This window comes from Vigna unguiculata, chromosome 5, assembly GCF_004118075.2.
Source record: "Vigna unguiculata cultivar IT97K-499-35 chromosome 5, ASM411807v1, whole genome shotgun sequence".
NCBI classification, from domain to species: domain Eukaryota; kingdom Viridiplantae; phylum Streptophyta; class Magnoliopsida; order Fabales; family Fabaceae; genus Vigna; species Vigna unguiculata.
This window is the reverse complement of record NC_040283.1, coordinates 31,474,168-31,496,930: the sequence shown is the minus strand read 5'-3', so window position 1 is coordinate 31,496,930 and position 22,763 is coordinate 31,474,168. Positions and strand designations below refer to the sequence as shown.

Here is a 22,763-nt window from a genome sequence, read left to right as displayed (position 1 = left end):
TTCTCGCTTGGGCGAGGTATACTCGCCTAAGCGAGATGACCCGTCGCCCAAGACCAAATCACACCGCCTGGGCGAGATGCACGAGTAAAATAGAGGATACGCGTCCCTGCATGTCTCGTCTAGGCGAACCTAGCTCGCCTGAGCGAGAATTGCAGGTTCTAACACTGATTAAAGCACAAACACATTGCACCAGCGACCCAAAACATAACCCAACCATACCAATTCATTCAGCACAACTTTGATAGACATTTTAGCATAATGGAACACGAAAATATGCCCCAACAACCCCATCTTTGTACAATCACAGAATAGGCAGTGTATAACCCCATTATTTTCATGCTTTTACACTAGAATTCAATCAAACAGTACCAATTCACCCAACCCTGAATTCATCACAGATACAGTGCAGAATCCATAGCATGTACTCATAAAAACCATGCAATATAATCAAAGGCATACAATTTCGGGTTCAGCTCCCCTAACCTGAAAAATCCCTTGCTTAACTTCTGAAATTGGGAAAATTCCTTTGATCACCAAGGCTTGCCTTATCACCACTTCAATTACCCCTATCTAATTCTCTCAAAATTCTCTATTTTACCTTGAATTCGTGCACCTCTTAGAGCTCTCTGAAAACAGCCTCTCAAAACCCTTTTCCACTCTCAAATTTTTCCTTTTATCCCTAATGCTAGGTCTATGCAAAAAAAAAACTGGGGAATATGATTAAATTTGGATTTTATTGCGCTTTTCAAGGGTCGTGACTTGATTGTTTCTCAGCCCTTTAGCTTGCCCACTTTCTGCTAGGTTTCTCCACCTTTTCATATTCAGCCCACAATTAAAGTTTAAGCAAAAAGAGTTAAATTTGACTCACCAAGGTTTGAACCCATGACCTTCCCACTACCAAGTCAAAGCTAAACCACCAGGCCAACTTATGTTTCTTGCTAACACGCACAATTCAAGCATTATCTCATACAAAAATGTGGCTCAACGTATCATTAAAGCAACAATAGCAAAAACACACACAATTGGCATACATAGGACTCGAACCTAAGTCCCCTCACACAATCAAAGTACTCTCAACCATTTGAGCTAGTACTTTTCCACGTCATTCATAACAGAATTTAATGTCATAAATGCACTACCCTCCCGCATTTATTAATTAATTATTCATTTAATTAATTAAATTCCGCTGATCTTATAGTCTTCATCAGCACTACTTCCATCAATTTTCTTTTTAAATAATAATAAACCACATGTTGGACACACCTTTAGTGAAACAAACTCGTCTTTGTACAATACACAATCAATGAGGGTATGCATGTATCTTTTTGTACTCTAAACCTACTCGAAATAAAATTTTCTTCACCTCGTAATTATGGATAGGTAACATGTTATTTTCTTAAAGCATATTCTTCAATAACTCCAATTATGCGAAACTTTTATTAGCCCATCGGCTTCTTGATTTTAAACTGAACAATTTCAAAGTTTTTGATATCGTGTAAAGTTAGCGCATCATGGGTACAAATTTTCCTCTGAATTGGACTTTAGATAATCATATAAATGAGCTCTTCCAAAATTTTCTTCACCAATATTACGCACCATGTCCTCTAAATGATCACTCATTCATTCGTCCACATATTTTGTTACTTGTGACGTCGTAGGCTTGTGTAATACTTCTTCATGCTAAGTCCAAACTGTATAACTTCTGACTATATCGAAGATGAATAGATGATCAAACGTTGGGCCAAATTCTTGACATATTTGATTCAGACAACAACACAAGGACAATAATATGTTCTGTTAACGAAGACTGTGTGTTTTTGAGCATATTGCAATAACTTAAAAAACTCCTTTTTCATACTCTTGACTGATGTGGCGTGCATTCATCCAACTTTGATATGTTATACATTCATAATAAACTCCATTCTTAAATTTTTAACTCTCACAAGGTGAGGCCCTACCCATTCAGAAAAATACTATTTGTCACAATTCACTAACACGTATAGGAAGAAGCCTAAAATCATAATTTTGACAAAAAATTGGCATCATTTCGCATTGATCTCCGAAGTACACAAAATGAAAGTGATCACATATGACCAGAATCAAGTATCCATCCAAAAAACAACACAAAATTGTCTCAACCAAAATTTTATCAAATTTACGCATAAACTTCAATGTACAAGTTATAATAAATGATGATTTTTTTTGTCCAAATTGTCGTATTGGACAATTCAAGATTTACAACAAATGATTAATATTTAATCATTTGTGCTAAATCTCCAATGGAAACTAAGGTTCGCCAGTGTTGAACTAAAATTATAAAAAATCCCAACATAAATCACTAAAAAAAAAAGATATATAGCATGGGTCATTTTATGGAGATTAAAAAGACCTCCACAAATAAAATTCATATGGATAAATTATGATAAATTTTATAAAAGCTAATAATAGAGATATTTTTTATTTTTTTAGGAGGTTTATGACCTTCCCGGAATGCAACACATTCTTCTCTTCCAAATCACATGTTCCCTTCCAAATCAGAATCTTTCCCTTTCACTCTAAAACCTAACTTCAGAGTGTTCCGCTCCACGATTAAGCCAGGCCGTAGTTTCCGTTGCAGCGATCTTCGTCGCGCCAGCTCCGTCGCGTCGTCTCCGTCGCGCCAGCTTCGTTGCGCGGACTTCGTCGCGCTAGCTCCGTCAAAAACCTAAGTTCAGAGTGCCAATCGATTCCGCTCCGCAATTAAGCCATGTCGTAGCCTCCGTTGCAGTGATCTTCGTCGCGCCGTCTCCGTCCCGCCAACTCCGTCACACCAGCTCCGTCCCGCGGTCTTCGTCACGCCAATTCCGTCTTGTGGTCTTTTGAGAGGACATGGTGTGGGTCCTTTTGGTTGGAGACTTTTGGTGTGGGTTCGATGCATGAATTCTCTAAGTTTTTATTGTGTTCCAGCAATTTAATGTTTGCTTTTGTTAGCCAGGCAGAGCTAGCATTTTCTGAATTTTCTGGAAATGGTGCTGGAATACTATCTGCTGCTAGCACAGCTGCCAGTACTTTTCTCTTAGTTTTTGTCGCCGAATGGGGTGATAAGTCATTTTTCTCCACAATTGGTGAGTTCTAACGTTAGAATTATTGGTTTGAAAGTATATATGGAACACCTATACCTAGAACTATCGTTTTTGTCGTTATTAATATCAAACTTTTTATGATTTTGCTATTCCTTGGTCTGGAAGCATAGGAGACAAAAATGCGAAATGACATGCGAAAACTGATAATGTGTTGTGGGTTTGTGGTGATTTTACAAGGTCTTTTTGTGATATGTCATGTTTGTCAATGGTAGAACTTTTCATTTTTTAGTTGTCCTTGCTATTGATTCGGGAAGAATATGCGGCTAGCTAGTTTTGGTTCTTGCTATCTCCAGGTATAATTAAATCTCTTAGAAATTAAAAGTGCATATGTTGGTTAGATTGGCCAAGTTACAACTTCAACAACTGACGGGAAACACTTTTAAAATTGGCAAATTCTTTATGAAACTTTCTTTTACTTTTGGCAATGTTGTTCGCTGAATTTTAAATTTTCGTGTTTTGGATCGCTGGCTATAGTTTATTTTGTCCTTGTCCTTGGTTCCCTCGTTACTTTCATTGCCTACGCTGTGTGGAGGAATCATTACTTCCTATACCTAGTGGTTGCATTCACCATTGCTGTTGGAGTATACTTAGGATTTAGGACCATAATCACATGCGATGGTGGTGAGAAATAACTTATATTTTTGTTGTATATCGTCTTAAAAGTTGTTCTGTTGAAAGCTATCAGTATGAAAGGCTCATGATGATCGCTTAAAATATTATATTTTAATTTTGAAAATGGTAAGTGTTTCTCTGGAAACAATGGTAATTATAGATTTCTAGAGACACTTCAGTTCATGGTTGCCATCAATAACACCAAAGGAGTTTATGAATTTGTCCAAGCTCGTCAACTCTGGTAACAAATATCCCATTCTATCTCTTTTTTTTTCTCAGTTTTCTTATGTTTTGTTACAATTATGTGTATATAGTTAGGTTTTTACAATGATTAGATAATTTAGAAGAGGTGGGTGGTGTATGAGTGTCAGGTATGGAAAATGCTTCAAGACAAAGTTATTCCCAAATATGCACGCTTTCATATCGAGCACGGAGTCAACAAAAGTGATTCTAAACAATGAGGAGAAATTCTCAAAGAAGTATATGAAGTCAATCGTTGAGCTTGTTGGACGTGATAGCTTGCTCTGTGCTGCACACCAACATCACAAACTTATTTGCAGTTCTCTGTTTTCTCTGTTCTCGACCTTCCTTTGTTGAACTCTTTGATTCACTTCTTCTTGAAGCTATAAGTAGTTGGAAATGTGGATTTGTTCTCGTTATTCAAGATGAAACACTAAGGTATTTCAACTAAACAAAAATAAATTAAGCTTATTCTTTATGTAAATACTACCTCTTAACACCATTATTTATATTCCAAAATAACTAATTTTTTAAACTAAAAATAATTATCAAAATAACTAAGAATTTAAGTATAACTTAAAGTTTCATATTGAATGAAAATAAAAATGAAGGAAGTTGAGTGCCGAGTAGAAAAAATATTAACACTAAGTTTTCATTCTCAATGTTCTAATGTAGTTAAGCTGATATGCATGGTTGATAAAGTTTTTCTAAAGCAAAGTTGATAAAGTTTTTCTTATTAGTTATTAGTTAGATCCAATCACAAATTGAGTTTTATCTTAAAACTCAATTTATAAATTTGTATTAATGTAGTTATTAGGCAACAAGTCAAAGAGTTTTGTATGGTTTCCAAACTTCTTTTTTACTGTATTCTTCTGTTATAAATGATTACTGTATTCACACATTAGTATATTATTTATAATGAATAATAATCGAGAATAAAATTAATATTTAAATATGGAAAATATTTGGTAAATTGGTAAGATATTTTACTATCTACCATATTATATCTTTCTTTAATGTTATATTTAAATCATATTTCTAACAATTATGGAAAATCACTCTTTCAACTTCAAGCTAAGAGGACGACTCAAGCTACAAATGAGAGTAAGTTCCACTTGTCTTGCTTCAGTTTTTTCATGCATTCTTCTGCTACATTCTCATCAGTTTATGTATTGTAGATTCAGCTTCTTCAATACAAATACACTAGTACTTAATGACTAGTCCATTAACTGATGTGGCAACACACAAATTCTTTGAAAGTCGTAAATATTTAGGTCTCAAGGCTGAACAGGTAAGATGTCTAAACCATTTTCTAGCATTATATTTATAGAATTTTACTAATAGGTGTTGTTTCTTGTCTGTGTAGGCAAACTGGAAATGTATACAAGAATGTGAAGAGGAAGATTGAGAGAGGAGTTTTTCCAACATGTATATCAGGAAACAACTTAGTATGTCATTTCTCTTTACTAGCCAGTGATGAGAAATTGTGCTATTTCATGGCATGAAAGAAGACCATGTTCGTTTCGGGATTTTTTTCTTCTAGTATATCAATTGAGTTTCTTGATATGATGTATATCGAGATTTATGCTTTGGGATTTTTACTTTATTCGTTCCATGTCAAGGTTACTTTGAAAGATTAGGAAAGGAGAGTTAGTAGCATAAACAGAGAAGATTTGCATATGAAGGTTACTTCTGTTGTCTCCATGAACATTTTTGTTGCCCTTCTCTCTGCTTGCATCATCATCGGTCATCTCTTGGAGGAGAACCGATGGATCAATGAATCCATCACTGCCCTTCTCATTGTCAGATTCTTATTTGTTTTTATTGTAGCTATCGACATTGAGAAGATGAGTTTTTAGAAAAAGTTCCGTTTTTCTTTGGCAGGGTCTTTGTACTGGAGTCTTTATACTGCTATCTACTGGAGGAAAAAGCTCATATACTAGTATTCAGTGAAGATCTTTTCTTCATTTACCTTCTCCCACCCATCATTTTCAATGCCGGGTTAGTTCACTACTCTTTTTTACATTTTCATTCAGCTTTTTGTTACATGCTCAACTGCATAATTTAAGATTCATTGTAGTTGAGGAAATCGATATACTGCAATTTCAATTGCTCTTTTATTCTTTAACCATTCCAGGTTCCAAGTGAAGAAGAAATAGTTTTTTCGCAACTTTATGACTATTATGCTCTTTGGTGCAGTTGGTACTTTGATATCATTCTGCATCATATCACTGGGTAATCGAAGTCATCATCTAATTCTTCTTTTATCCCAAAGTAATATCAAATCATATTTGGTTGTGTTGTCCCAATTTGTTTATCAATTTCATTTATCTTGAATAGGTGCCATACATTTTTTTCAGAAGTTGGACATTGGTTCCCTCAAGATTGAAGATTTTCTTGGTGTGCTTAAATTACCTCCTTACCTTACAATACTTTGTTGGAATAATTAACTGCAAATTGCAAAGAGATATCCCTGGAGTGGACAAATTGCAGCACCATTTCCATTTGGTTCTGCACCTTTTATTGGCTTTCCATTGAGTGTTATTATGTTGACATGGCTGCTTCTCCCAGTGCTGACATGGCTACTTGAGGGGTAACTTTTTCCAATAAATATATGTAGCCATAACTATTGTAACTCATTAATTATCTTGGTACTTATTTGTGATGTGATTTTCAATACAAGAATTATACTGTATCGGTGTGAGTTAATCATCGATACCAAATAATCATGATTTTTGTGCAGGTCAATGATCTAGTAATAAACTATTTTAGTATATGCATGTTGATTTCATGATTTGAGGTCGATGTCCTTCTTGGAGCTAATATTTATCTTTTATAATTTCAGCAAACCAGTGATGCAAATGAGCCTAAGTCTTCTATGTGTACAAGAGGATCATCTGGTGGTAGCAACATTTAGGGTGTTGATGATGTTTTTTAGGATGAAATTATTTTAGTGTATTATGAACTTTGAGTAAGTATGGATTAAGTTGTAATTGTTTCAATTTAAATTGCTTTTATGTTAATATGTTGATTTTGAGAATCAAAAGTTCTAATGATATATATTTGAGCACTTTGGTTGAAGTATTTCATTGAACTTTACAAAAAATATTGTTGATGTAAAAATATAAGTACCTCAAATGATGACATACATTGTCAAGTATAGTAAGAAATTCTAATTACAAACAAAATATTGTTTTTTATGAGATTTGAATAACGCAAGAAAAATACAGTAATAAATCCACAAATTAAATAATACAAACGAAACAGGTTAAAACTTTTACAGTATAATCCTCGAATTGAGGAGGGCATTAACCCCCACAAAAAAATGAAAAATAGGAATTTTGAAATCAAATAGGTTTATGGAAATAAAGGAGGTTTTAAACCTCCACAAAATAATAGTCATGAATAGGAGAGGTTATAACCTTCCATTAAAAAACTTCCACAATATAAATCTGATACCAGGGGTTGTAGAAAACCTCCACAAATAACTTGTGGGGAACCTATCTGTGGAGATTTGAAAAACCCCTACAAATTATTTTGTGGAGGGTAAAAACCCCCGCTAAACGAAATTAAAACCTCCGCAATTTAGCTTTTTCTTTGTAGTGAATGCATCTAGAATCATTTATCCATTAATCAAACGTCTAATAAATCTAAATTTTATAAGGATACAACATCTAATAAATCTAAAATTAATCATGTAAATAATAAAAACTAAAATATAATTTAATCAACACATAATAAATCATAATATAAACTAAAATGCAACTATTAACTTAATTAGATAAAGCTAACATAAAATTGAATACCCATATTAAAAATTAACATAAACATAAATATTTAATACTAAAAATATTCTCAAAATTTAATAAAGCACAAAACCATCACATGCAACCAAATGGAGAAAGAACAATATACTATGGTAACCAAAAAAAGTCCACGAGTCTCACGAAAAGACCCAAATGCAATCAACAAGAGAGGATAAATAATCTGATCACATGCAAAAATTAACAGTAAAGAAAGGGCAATAGAGTGGTGAAGAAAGCTATCCTAAATGTAAAAATCAATGGATAAATATGAATGCTTGAGAGAAAACGACCATCGCAAGACTCAGTAGGAGTGAAATGGAGTAAAGAACACCCTTCAAAGTCGTCATCGTCATTGCTGCTCTTGTTGGGAGCCCTTTGCGCAAAAATAACAATGACAAAATGAGATTGCGAGCTTTTTTGTTGATGTTATAAAATGTAGTTTTATGTTGGACCTCCTCACAACCCATGTAAATTGCAACATTTACGTCGACCCAAGGGCTACCTGATGTAATTTTATGTCAACTCTATGGCTAACCGAAGTAAATTTTGAATTTTACGTAAGATGTTAGTAGGTTTGACGTAAATTTTGACGAATTATTTAGAAAAAATGTCACTATGCATTTTTAAGTTGAGATTTTTCTTTACTTGACACAAAATTAGTGATGTTGAAAGCCATTATTGCATTAGTGTCTTTTTGCTTAAGTGCTCCATAATTAAACAATTGATGTAATTTCTATAAGAGTAGAATATGGGGTTCGAGTATTGTGATGTCTTTTTACAATCAGAAAAAATTATACAAAGTGTGTTATATTTTATTCTTTCTGAACTAAATCGTGGCTTAATGAAAGTCTTATTCACCTACTTAAAAATGCTTGTGGGAAAAAATCATAGGAAACAAACTTTTGCTAGCATGTTGTGGACAAAATTAAGAACAAATTATCCAAGTGGAAAGGTAGTGACAAAATTGCAGAGTTCTAGAATGGGGTTGGACAGAGCTCTAGTCTCTCTTTCGTACACCACTAGACTAGATCATCAAGTTCATGAAGATTAAACACTTACATATATTATATGATGAGTCCCCAAGTGCTATGTTTTTTAGGTTTAAAATCACTCTTTTAAGGGTTAGTAAGTTTCATTTCTAGTATAGATTGCATGGCTAAGTCTTGAGTTGCATTTTGTTTTAATTATTAAATTTTCAATATTATGATTTGGTGAGGACATACTGGCCAGTTATTCATTCAAGATGTACAAAGAGAGTCTTGAATAGCAAAAGCATAATTGAATTCACAATTAAATTGAAGGTGAAGGTTAGTTGAAAGATGACATCGTTCTTACACGGTTCCATTCGCACTTCATAAATTTATGAGTGTTTGTGTGTTGTTAATGTGAGATTGTGTTGTTTCCATGCTTGTCGTACTTCTTTAATCTTCCAGGATTCAATTTACATCACAAATGAAGTTGAATTTAATGAAAATTCATTTTTACCGTTTATTCTGTTAACTAGGGTTCATAATTAAGGATTTTCAATTTTTGTGATTGTAAAGTGAATTGATAGTTTTAGATTGTACATGCATCAATTTGTGACGGTTTCGTATCTTTCATTTCACTTAAGGTTAAATTACTCTTTTGGTCCCTCTATTTGTCAAGTAATATCAATTTGGTCCTCAAATTTTGTGTTGTCTCAATTTGGTCCTCATTTTCTTACAAATGATTCAATTTGGTCCTTGCCGTTAATTTTGACCAGGCGGTGTTAAAGTCAATGTCACGTGTCAATTTCTGATTTTCTTTAATCTTTTGAATTTTTTTGAATTTTTTATTTTGAATTTTTTTTTGAATTTTTTTTTTGAATTTTTTACACTGTCACTTCACAGTTGCGTCACGTGTCAAAATGACTCAATTTGGTCCTTATATTTATTTTTAGTTTCAATTTAGTCCCAATTTTTGTAAAAATGAAGCAATATTGTCTCTCTTTAAATTGACACTCAATTTAATTTTTTTATAAATCTTATGATGATTAATAAAATTGACAATTTTATTAAATATTTGTGGAAATATTTTTAAACAATTTTTTTTAGTTTTATTATTAAACAAAGTTAAACCCCAAACTTAATTTCAAAAATTAACAATTTTTTCATCATATATAAAGGCATCAAGTGTATCATATTATATAAACTTAGTGAAGATTAAAAATAAAATAACTTGTCACACATAAGTTTAGGAACTAAATTTCAAGCTCAAAACAAAATCAAAGTCTAATGTTTTGTATAGAATTTAAAGTTAATTTAAAATATTTATAGAAATATTTAATAAAAACGTTAATTTTAGTAAGAATATCACCATAAGATGTATAAAAAAGTAAATTGAGTGTCAATTTAAGGAGGGACAATATTACTTCAGTTTTCTAAAAATTGGGACTAAATTGAAACTAAAAGCAAATATAGGGACCAAATTGAGTCATTTTGACACGTGGCGCAACTGTAAAGTGACACGTGTAAAAATTTTTAAAATTAAAAACAAATTTAAAAAAATCAAAAAAATCAAAAAAACAAGAAATTGACACGTGGCGTGACCATCTGGCCAAACTAATGGTGATGACTAAATTGAATCATTTTTAAGAAAATGAGGACCAAATTAAGATAACGAAAAACTTGAGGACTAAACTGATATTACTTGACAAATAGAATGACCAAAAGAGTAATTTAACCTTCCCTTAATTACTCATCTACTCATCAAAGTTGCATCTTGCCTTTGTTCATAAGCCATGCCACAGTACATTTTCTGGTTTTCTATACTTTGCTTCGGGTTGTAAGTTGTATATATGTTCAGTTGCATTTAGTGCAATTAATGTTTCTGCTACTGTGCATTGCATAATTCCATCTTTAGCCGATCACAGGCCTTTAATCAAACACACTCTAGGAATAAAGACTCTTGTAGGATTTTCATCAAACATATTATGTGCATCATGATTGCGTCGTTTTAGGCATATCCAAATAGCAACTAGCATCCATTCAGTACAGTTTAGGCATCTTCAAGATATCCATTACCCATTCCATCCATTCCATTTCCATTTAGTACTCAAATAGTTAATTTTGCATTCATTTTAGGTAGTTTAGATTAAACATGTCAAAGTGAACCCAATTTGACTCACTTTATAGTGAGCCAGAAACAACTCACTACAGGTTGGTGGATTAAATGGGTTGGTTCACCAACCCACATAAAAAATGATCTATTTCTTTATTTTTAAGTGTTCAAATATTTAAATAATTTTTTAAGCAACCCATGAGATGACAATCATAGTAATATCAAAAACCAATGTCTTCATCATGCTTACCAAGTTACCACCAATATATGATGAATTGTTTCCAAATAAATGTATCCATATAGTCCAAAACAATATGACTAATATTACACATTTTCTGTTATGCTATTCATTAAAATATAAATAAAAAAACTACACATTCTTGTCATGCTAATCTAGAAAAAAATTGTTTGTAAGATGGTTGCTTCAGTAATTTACTATAGAGATTATAGTTAAAGATTAAAGTATCAATGTATATAACTTGACAATCAAATTAATTAAACATTCAAACTATTTAAATATTATTGAACAACATTCTAACATTTTAAAATATGAAAATTGTGAACCTATATAATTAGGAGTAGTAAATATTTATTAAAAACATTTAAAAAAATTGTAAAAAAATATTTGTGGGTTAAGTGGGTCAACCCACCTTCAACCTGGCTCGAACCCGTTTAACTTCTAGGTTAAGTGAGTCGGGTTGAATTCAACCCACCCTTGAAAAATCTGAATTTTTCTCAACCCAACTCGGCTCGAACTCGCGGTGATCCGAGTTGACTCACAGGTTGAAACTCATTTTGACATCTCTAGTTTAGATAAGTATCAACAAGTGTTTCATAAGCAAATCATATCACACACACAAATTATTCATTTGTCTTACTATATTTGCGGATTGAAATTCGGTTTTGCCTTATATATTGCATTAATAGGGAAACTAGGTATTTGAATAGGCTATGTGATTAAGCTTTATCAATAGTGGTTCACACAAACTCACGCTTCATGCAATTTTCCTTTAAGCACACATTGTAAGAGGTTCCACTAATCAAACAAATAATTACAATGAGTACACTAATCAATCTAACCTCTTAATTAATTTTTTGAGTCTTTATTATCAATCAAAGTAACTTCTCAATTAAAAGCAAGAACATTTTATATTAGTCATACCAAATTTAACCAAAGTAAATTCTTAATCAAATATTACTATGCCTAATCATGTTTGTTATTTTACCTCTTATATCAAGTAAAAAACTAATTAACCAAACTTTTTCATTAATTCTAATTAAAGTTTTCACCTTTACTCAAAGTCACTTCTCAATTATTGATGAAAACTCATTCAATCATATGCAAGTTTCTAATTTTAATCAAAGTAACTTATCAATTAAAATTAAAATCATTTTGACTCATATTATTATTATGTTATGTAGATTTAACATTGTGCTAACTTCTATAATATAAAAATCATTACTTTTAAATGATAATAAGATAAAAGACATATATTAAAAATAAATCACAACAAAAATAAAAAGAGCCAACAATTTATTCTATCTAACCTCAAATCCCATTAAGAATTTATTGCAGAATCAACCTAGAAGCTTAACACTCCATGCAAAAGTAATATAAGAAAGGAAGATGATAGAGCTCAGAACATGAAAAAGAGATGGTTGGGCGGGGAGAAGGAGGGTTGGCAGAAATTGGCCTCCTAAAAGGGTTTCTAAGATATCCTCTATGTATGTATTTCCCTAAATCTCTTTATATAAATATTGGGTTGGACATTTTTCTATTTGTTGTTGAAATCTTCTTTCTATTCATGTAATCTCCTACAAATATCTTTTAAATAAATCAAATATCTCCATCAATATTAAAATACTTTACCTGAGAAAAAAAGTTAAAATTCAATCAATTGAATTTCCTTCTCTAAACATAATATTTGAAAAGTGAAGCCATTTGAAATGAGATCACTTCAAATTCCATATATTCAAATGTTCCAAAAAATTGTGAAACTCTATTTAAACATACGCTAATAAGCTAAAAATACTAGATTAAGGAATTTCTTGAATCAAACCTTTAAGGGATGGTTCATCAACAATGCTGAAAAAAAGTAAACAAAGACATTTAAACTCTCAATCTTTAAAACAACTAAGTTTAAAGTATCGTAGTTAGATGTATTTTAGACTGAAATCCTCTTTGTGTGCTTTGTCAGTTAAATTACAAAGTAACAATTAATAAAAGTTATTCTCATCACACACAAACATGTAAAAGGGATAGCCATTAAACATATGATAATATCCCAGAAGTCATTTTGTTATTACAGTATAAGCGTTATTGCTATCAACATGTAAATGGAAGTCACTGTTAAACATATACGACAGGACCTAAGAGAGATTTTGTTATTACATTATAGCTTTTAATGTGTTTTATTTTCACATTTTCACTTTATGGAGAATGATATGAGCACCATATTGTGGATGAAGAGTGAGTAACATAGCTGGAGCATGAGCATAAGTTGGTGAAAGTGCAAATGAGAAATTCTGTAAAATCATTGACAGAGCCATCTTTGCTTCCAATAAGGAGAAGTTTTGTCCAATGCATATTCTAGGACCCCATCCAAATGGGAAAAATGAAACTCTACCATTTGTTGCCTTTAGAACTCCTTCAGAAAATCTCTCAGGTTTGAACTGCTTAGCATCTTCACCCCAGAATTCGCTTTCATGGTGGACCAAAGCTGTTGGGAGTAAAACCTGAACTCCAGCAGGCAATGTGATGTTTCCAAGTTTCGTATCTCTTTTAACAAACCGAGTCAACCCAAGTACCGGTGGGTATAATCTAAGAACCTCATTCAAAATCATAGTCACCTGATACAAAAAAGTTTTGTAGTGAAGTGCAGAAGACATATATAATTTAGTATAAGGTATAGAATACAGTACTTACAATCTTTAGGCGATTTAAACCATCAAAACCTGGCTTTTGATTGCCAAAGACTTGAAAGACTTCCTCCCTTGCACGTTGTTGCCAATTAGGGTACCTACTCAATAACACCATTGTCCAAACCAGCAAAACTGAGGTGGTTTCCTGCCCTGCAAAGTAAAATAGCTTGCATTCCTGGATTACATCTTCAAGACTCATTCCAACATTCTTATTGTCTCCGTTTCCATGTTCCTGAATTTCCTTTTGATTCGACTCCAAAAGTATACCCAATAGGTCATTATTACTGGCTTCACCTGCCTTTAGTGCTTTCTCCCTCTTGTAAATCATATCCTTCAGCGAAGCTTTTATATCTCTGTCAATTTCCTTCATTCTCCTATGGCTTTTAGTAGGCAAAAACCTACAAATATACATTTTTCCATCCCATTAATTGTGTACACAAGAGGATGTTTTTTCCTAAATCAAATGCATTTCCAAAGGCAGATCCATGGACAAAAAAGTTACTAGCAATCCAGTTTAACATTGAATGAATGTTTTCCTATTCAAATTGAATTTAAGAGAAACCAAATATTCCCCTCTAATATTCAGTAAGTTTGTTGTCCTATAAATTACATTTCTCTGATTTTTATTATATTTATTATTTGCTATCCATTGTTTCCTTCATGCCATATTTAGTGAGGGAAGTTTAGTGAAACAAAACTCCTTTGATAAGCTTGAACTTAGTATGTTACCTCCATCCAGGGATTTGAATTTTTAATATAAGTTGCAATGCAAGTTTAGCTTGCTCTCTTTGAAGTTGAAATATTCTTCTTCCTTCTTCAAAGCTACTACCAAATGCCGAGCGAGCGATAACATCACTAGCCAGATTCTGAAGGAAAGGCCATGCATCTATTTCACATGATCCGTCTGAAGACAACATTCCTTCCCATTTGTTAACCAGATCATTGCAACTTTCGAAGAACAATGGTAACATAGTCTGTGGTGCAACAAGGAAATCACTTGGAGTTAGTATCACTAAGAGAAGTAAATATCAATAACTAAGAGGTTTGCTCTTGAAGCAAAAGTTGTAATTAATTGACGTGCTCCTTAAGTAAAAGTGGTATTCTATTATGAATTTATTAGCCATCCAAACTAAACAGAAATATAAAGACACTTGCAATGCATAAAGCAGATATTTGACAGCACAGAAACAACATTATCTTCAACAACGATAACACAAGGGCGGATGCGTTCAAGTTAATAAAATTTAGATATTGTGCGTGGTTAACTGTCAAACAAAAGGACTTTTCTTTTTCTTTCTATGATTCTGCTACCCTTTTTATCATTATTTATTATATTAAATTATATTTTGTCTTTGCTGAAAATATGTTGCTTGCCAAATCTGTGGTGTATTTCTAGGGAAGTAAACGTTTCCTTGTTAATGAAGAAGAAAACAAACACATGCACATACAAAACCCAATTCGCTATTTCTTTTCTGAAATGTTTTAAAACAGATCAGAAGTCTATATCTATATATAAAATGCAAACAACTGACCTTTAATTTTTCTAGATTGAAAGCGGGGTTGATCAACCTTCTGTGCTTGCTCCACTTTTCTCCTTCGTGGTCTATAAGGCCGGTTGCTAGTAACTTGACAAGTGGATTTGTTGAATCAGGCTTTGGGAAGTCATACATCTTATTAAGCACATCTTTGATTTGCTCAGGATCTAAGATCGTCACCCTTGGCGTTGGTCCTAGCCAGATGAAGGACTTCTTACCTGCATACCATCGGCTATTTATGAGGATAGAATTAAGAGGACATGCTACCTTGTAAGCGGATTGTTCTCATTAGAGATGAATTAGAAACCATGGGAACCTTTTGCTACACAATGAATGCACTCCTTAAGTGTATTAAGATGGAAAAATTAGCTTAATATCATGTATTTATTTACCCCAATATTCTGTTTAAGTTTATAGGAAATTTTATCTCAGCATAAAAACCTTCACCATATACTAGTTAAGATTTCATCATTTATGGTCCCCAATTCATCATAATCTGGTATGTCGGACAATGCAGGGAGCACCTTTTGGAAACAAAGGAAACAAAGTGATGAAATTGATTCCTGCATTATAATCTGTTATGTCCTGACTGGGGTTTGTTTCTAGTGGATTTTTACTCTGCTACATTAGCAAGTGTGTGCACAATGGTTACATGTTCTCTACACATTCCAATCAATGAAAAGGAAAATGATAGAGTACTACCATAATATTCAGTGTATGTACAAGGAGAGCTAAATTAGGAGACTGATGCGACAAATTGAGATTTCACCTTTCTTTCTGAACTTTCCTCTGTTTTGTGCGAATTTTCTAAAGGTGTTCCACAACTTTTTTTCAAAGAAATGACTTCATTTTACTTTCTCGGATTACTTGGAAGTTTTAAAAGATAGGGCTAGTTTGTGTTAAGCCAAAATCAGTGTAACTTTTCTCTTATTTTTCCTAAAAGATCTTTCATTATAAAAAATTTTCAAAGAGCCTATTTCCACTCTTTAATCTATCTAAATTTCTGTAACAAAAATTAACACCCCATATACAACTCCTCAACGATCTTGTAACATAAACCCAACAAACACAACACACCGAATAATGGAGGATAAAACACAGTCACTGTATGTAGAACACTAAAAAATGAAAAGGGGCGAATGAGAATGAATTATCAAAATAAAATAAAAAAATGTTTAAAGAAGGTAAATAGATGAAAACTGCAAAAAAAGAATAGAAAAATACCATGTGTGTTGACACTATGATGAATGTAGGAAGACACGCGTGGCACTATGTCATCAGAGAGATTCATGGGTCTGGACAAGGCTTCCTTTCTCATTTGGAGAAACTCCTTGCTGTCTCCAACAAAAAGCTTGTATGGATTGCCTTGAAAGCCTTGCTCTCTTAGCAGTTTTTCAAGTCTCTTTGGTTTCAACCATAACCAGTTCAGAATCTTCCATCCCCATATCAGAACCAGTATCACTATGAGTGTCACAATTGTGGCCCATGCTGCTTCCATTTCTGTCTTGATTTTAGTAAGGGCAACGAGAACCCAGAAAGATGATAAAACCTGAGGAACCAAAACCAGAAGTCTTCACACAACTCAAAGAGGCAAAGACTATTGTGTTCGTGTTCCACACAACTCTTCAAGATATCAATTTCAACTTCGTTTGGTCTTTTTGTCTTCTTATGATTCCAACAAGAAAGTAACGATGATTGTTATGTTTTAGTTATAACTTCTAAGGTAAATAGTAGATTATAATAATAAATGGTATATTTTATTTTAAGCATAGTTCTCTGTATTTATTTTTTTTAGTTTCAATTAGGTTCTTATTTTCTTAGCATTGTGTTGACCGCTTTAAATATGTATCATGTCTCATTTCATCAATTTTTTGTGATTGTTTTAATTTTTTAATTTTTTTAAAATTATTTATAACAATCACATCAATATCGTGTTACGTGTTAAATATGATGACACATGTCACTGATGACATGTATCAAATCATTATTTGAATATTAATTTGATCCATACATTTGTTTTTTAATTCTAGTTCAATTTCAAATTTTTTAATAATTTTTCAATTTCATCCCCTTCAAATGAAGACTAAATTTAACTTTTTTATAAACATTAAAATAGTATTTTTATTAAATATTTTAACAATATTAAGTTTATTTAAATTTATATTTTACGTTAAATTTTATTTATATTTTGTTTAAAATTTTAAATATATTTATTTTAACTTGTTACAAAGTTGTTTTAAAATTTTATATTTGAATTTATAAAGTTGTTATTTTTAAACCAACTCTAACATTTGTATAAAAGTTATTAATATATAATGTTATATAAATATTTGAAATATAAATTTATCAATTTATATATTTAAAATTTTAAAATAAAATTTAAATAAAGTTTAATGTAAAATATAAATTTAAATAAACTTAATATTGTTAAAAATATGTAATAAATATATCACTTTTAAAAAAATATCATTATAATATTTATATCAAAGTTAAATTTGGTTTTAATTTGTAAGGGATGAAATTGAAAATTTAAAAAAAAATGGGATTAATATGGAATCAAAATAACAAATGTATTGACCAAATTGAGATTCCGGCAATGACTTCACACGTGTCACAATATTGATGTGACACGTGGCATAAATAATTTTCAAAAAATAATTAAAAATATTTTAAAAATTTAATAATTCTTTTTTTTTAAAAAAGAGGAGCTAATATATGACACATGTAAGGCCCATGAAAATCCACCTTACTAATTCTGCCCTAAACTAAAGGGGGCTACCCTTGTAAGTGGGCCTAAAGGGCTGGCCCAGTAGATAAAGTCCCTTCCAGTTGCCCTATGTCTCATTTTCCACTCTTTCACAGAACTTTGAGTCGCAGCCGTCAACCCCCCTCTGCTAGGGTTCTGCCTCCGCTGTTACGTGAGCCCAGAAGTTCCATCACCCCACGTAAGTGACTTTCGTTTTCGTGCTAGTTCCATTTTTTTTTGTAACTCTTTCGTGATCTGTTGTAAGAGTCTTGGCTAACCCCACCGGTCTGGTTCTGTTCCACTCTCACCGCAGCACTGTAGTGCATCCTTGGAGCTGCCGTACTCGTGGTCACGTAGTAGGGATCTTTGCTAAGTTTTTCCATGTACAGGAAGTTAGAGTTTCAAGTTTCGAGTCATCCTTTGATCTGTGTATGAGTTTATTGTTGGTTGTACGGTTTGATCCTTCATTTTGAAGCGTGAGAGTAGCTTGTATGGGTGTTTTGGCCGGAAATCATGGCTGCTGCAGGTGAAGTAGTGGCGAGACCTGTTGGTCTCGCTCAAGCGAGCCAGTCTCGCCTAGGCGAGACAATTAGGGGCTCGCCTAGATCAGTTATGCGAGTGGTCGCCCAGGCGACCCGCTCCTTGTTTTTGAGCGAGCGAGCATCTCGCCCAGGCGAGAAGGGACTCGCCTAAGCGAGATCCCGTGGTGGCTCCTGGTTCCTCCTTCGAGCCCTCGCCTAGGCGAAGGGGTTCCGCCTGAGCGAGAACGTCTCGCCTGAGCGAGACCCATCAGCCTGAGCGAGGGACTGGGCGAGACAGTGTGGTGTTTGGCTGCGTATTTGCTCTCTTGTGCTTGGAATTGTTTGGGTATGACTGCTATGATAAGATGCATGTACTGGTGTATGAATATATGCCTAATGGGTTGCTATATATGCGTGACATGATTCATAAATGATGAATGATGAGTGTGGTGGGGACTTAGCATGTGAAATGAGTATGTGGTTTGAAACTAAAGGAACATGGTATTGACATGAGAGGAGACCCTAGACTCATGGGGTGACGATGATCAGATGTATGGATTCAAAATGTGATGCGCATGAGGAATAGATCTCATGGATGGGTATGGAATTGTAAACATGACTTTGATGTTCTCCTACTGCTGTTTTATGAATGTTTGTCTGTGTCAGCGTGTAATTCCTTGGGGTCTCTAGGTGAGCCCTCCGGGGCTACGCTTCAGTGGTCGGGACGTAATTCCATGGCCCTTGTTAGTGGGTATTCATGGTGGTGCCCCATCTGTATAACTAGGTAAGGATTCAAGGTAAGGTTGCATCCTGACACTCTGAGGAGCCAGTTAGTCTCACCTAGAGCGGACTGACTGCTGTGGTGAGAGTAGCAGGAGGCCTGAAATCCAGTAAGGGCTAACCTTGTGGTGAGGGAAATTTGATTCATCATAACACTTGTATTACATAGCTCAGGATCGAGCAGCTCAGGGTCGAGCAGAGGTATCTACCACAAGTGCAAGCATCCGCTGAATCCGACCAAGTTATACGTATCCGGATGAGTCGAGTTGAGTCGTAGTGTATTGAATGAAGAGTCATAACATGTTTGGTTGTTATATGGATATGAGATGATGAAAATATATTTGACTGTATGATGAATATGTGTTGGCTCTAGCTTACACGTTTTGTTGCGTGATTGTGTTGTATGTGGCTGTTCTTCCTTGCGATGATCATCAACTTGGTTGATAGGAGCAGATGGGAGAGGTTCTCGTGATCAACAAGGGAATGGTGATTCCGCTACCTAGCCATCCGGGCTGGACCTTATACTTCTTTCCTTCATGTTTTCTTTAGGGCTATGGCCCCTGTATTCGTGGTTATTAGATTGTAAACTTTTAGTTAAACAATTATTCTGCTTTTGTTGGCATCGTGGTGTGCCTAGTGTCGTAGGGGTGATGTTGAGAACCCCAGAACTGCGTTGTTATACTATCTTATGTGTGGCGTTTCCTTTAATTGCGTTTATAAATTAAATGGGACGTTACAACACATACTTAATGTTGTTAACACCCAATGGCGGATCTTCACCAAAATTTTTGGAGAAGCCAAAATAATATACTCAAAATTTATATATTTAATATTATTGTGACTAATTCAATAAAAATGAATACATGATCTAGTACATATATATTTATCAAAGAAATTACACAATCTAAAGAAATGTCTATCGTTTTTTCATATTTTTGAACTCATGGTAATTGAATTATAATTAGATTTTTCAGTTAACTTTTTTCGATGTAAATAATCATATTATCTGCAAAATATTCATCTTCCGTTTTATTAACATACATTTGATTCAAAAAATATTCACAAGCTTTCATTTCATTGTTATGCGATAAATAACCATATTAACATGTTTTCATCTTCACCAGTAGTTTCTCTATCAATTTTAAAAAATAAATTTATTCTTTTGTTTTTCATTAATATACCTATTTAAAAAATAAGTTTAAGATTAAAAAATAATTTATTATAATCTAATCAAAAGTTGAGAGACATAATTACTAAAAAAACTATGATAATCAAGTTACAACTAAAAATTAACTATGAAAAATCACATAGTACATTGTTTCTTCTTTTATATTAATAAAAAAAATTAGTATACAAAAAGGTCGTGAGATAAAAAAGAATGTTAAATGTTAAACAAATAGTTCACTATCAAGTGAGACAAGAGAACGTTATCTTATTTATTTATTTATTTAACAATGGAAGAGAAAATATAAAAAGATGAGGATAGAAATACTGAGTTTATACCTAGCTTTTTTTTAGTAATAAAAGAAAATAAATAAAAATAAAAGAAGAATACAACATATGAAAAATTCAAAAAATAATAAGAGAGAAAATAAAAAATATCTTAATAATTTTATTTTCTTATATATTTAATTTTATATTTTATATTTATTATTGTACTTTATGAAATAAATAAAAAATACTTAATTTAATTTTTATTAATTTTGAATATAATATTATTTAATTTAAAAAAATATTAAAAATTTAAAAATTTAAAAGATTTAAAAAAAATAAATGTAAAATAATGAAAAAAATAAGAAAAAAATTGGGAGAGGGGGGACCGTGGCACCCGCCTGCCCCTTGCATCCTCCGCCACCGTTAACACCCTACTAACAGAAATGGCATACTTGTTAAATATTTTAAAAAATGTGAACTTAATTAAGACTTAAAAATAATCTCAGAAGAACCTGATCAAATAAATATTTAACTTTTTGTTTAGTTTTGATTAGTTATATTTGTGAATGATAATTGATTTAGCAAATGTTGGTCTTGTGTTCTTTAAGATTGTACATAGGAACATTCAACAGCTACTAATTCTTTTCTAAGGAACATTTTTTGTAAATGGCAAGCGAGCTTCTTTTGAAACTTGAAAATTTTTAAAAATCTTGTACTTTTGATGCAAGAGAGAATGTGCTTTGCATCACCATTAATAATATGTTATCACAGAAAAACCACGTATAAAAACAGAAAACAAAAACAAAAGCTACGAAACATACAAAAATAAACTCTTTCAAAATAGATTTAATAAAACAAAAATTAAAGAATTGATACCTATTTAAAAATATTTAAATTAATTGGAAGAGGTAAAATACTAAACTTCTTAAAATGAAAGTCTATTATCAATCTCAAATAAATTGAGGAAAATAAAAAAACATGATAAACTAAAAAGTATCACATTCTAATGACATGATTAAAACTATTATTCCACAAAATCTTAATAGCCAAAATAGTTCCGTAAACTAAAAATAATAAAATTGTCCGAGTCAACCTTGCGATTCCATTAATATTAATTTAAACACGTTTTACATCAGCCATCTTCTAAATAATTTGAGCAACCTGAACTCTTTTCCAAACCTCGTTTGAATTAAAAAGAAAAATACTTCAACATGAAAAAAGGTATTATTATTATTAATTGAAAAAAAAATTACATGTTTATTTGACTGAAATCGGTACATGTGAAAATGAAAATATTTATTGGTTGCAGTCCGTCCATTTATTTGATGATAAGGACAGACGACGTAAATAAATATTTTTTTTCTTAAGAGTGGGTTTTCGGTGCTGAGAAGGAGGGAGATAATGAATTACTGGATGAGAATCAATTTTTAAAAATTACTACAATTTACTTTATTATGTTTATTTAAATTTTTGTCAAATTAATTAAATTGAAAACTTTTAAAGTACTCCTTTATTTCTCATATCCTTCTACTTTATTCAATAATTGAATTTTTAATTTTATTTCTTACTTATTTATCTCTTCTATCATTTTTATTTCTTTTATTATAAACAAACAATTCATAAAATATACCGTAAATCCTTCGAATTTGTAATTTCTTATTCATATTTGAGAATTGATTTAGGTAACCATCAAAAAACAAAATAAAATCATATATATATATATATATATATATATATTATTTTATTAAATTGTCTATTTATATCTTTTTTCATATAACTATTTCATTATATATATATATATATATATATATATATATATATATATATATGAGTATTCAAACCCCCACCGATTCAAAAATAGTAAATAAATTTAACAAACAAAATGACAACTAAATTAAATAAGAAAGTTAGTTTTTATTTTCAAATCCAAATGATTCAATTTGATTGAACTTTATAATTCGCTC

The 22,763-nt window shown here is 32.1% G+C and overlaps 1 protein-coding gene and 1 long non-coding RNA gene across 12 annotated transcripts; one reads left to right on the top strand and one right to left on the bottom strand.

Annotated features, from left to right (window-relative positions):
• The first annotated feature begins 2,473 nt into the window (after window positions 1-2,473).
• Window positions 2,474-7,055, top strand: LOC114186301. 11 transcript variants are annotated; one of them, XR_003605016.1, is made up of 9 exons: window positions 2,485-4,412; window positions 5,049-5,078; window positions 5,153-5,265; window positions 5,341-5,422; window positions 5,597-5,659; window positions 5,859-5,975; window positions 6,112-6,209; window positions 6,315-6,567; window positions 6,820-7,055. It is a non-coding gene; the product is annotated as an uncharacterized LOC114186301 (long non-coding RNA). The 11 variants fall into 11 exon arrangements; XR_003605010.1 differs by having other exon boundaries at window positions 2,484-5,078; window positions 5,597-5,776; XR_003605015.1 differs by having other exon boundaries at window positions 2,486-5,078.
• Window positions 7,056-13,110: 6,055 nt separating this feature from the next.
• LOC114183024 (cytochrome P450 72A68-like) lies at window positions 13,111-16,978 on the bottom strand. The gene is made up of 5 exons (XM_028069855.1): window positions 16,543-16,978; window positions 15,316-15,536; window positions 14,513-14,757; window positions 13,788-14,181; window positions 13,111-13,711 (listed from the first exon to the last, which is right to left on the bottom strand). Exons 1-5 carry the CDS (start codon window positions 16,814-16,816, stop codon window positions 13,280-13,282), a joined length of 1,566 nt encoding a protein of 521 aa, XP_027925656.1. The 5' UTR covers window positions 16,817-16,978; the 3' UTR covers window positions 13,111-13,279.
• Window positions 16,979-22,763: the final 5,785 nt, after the last annotated feature.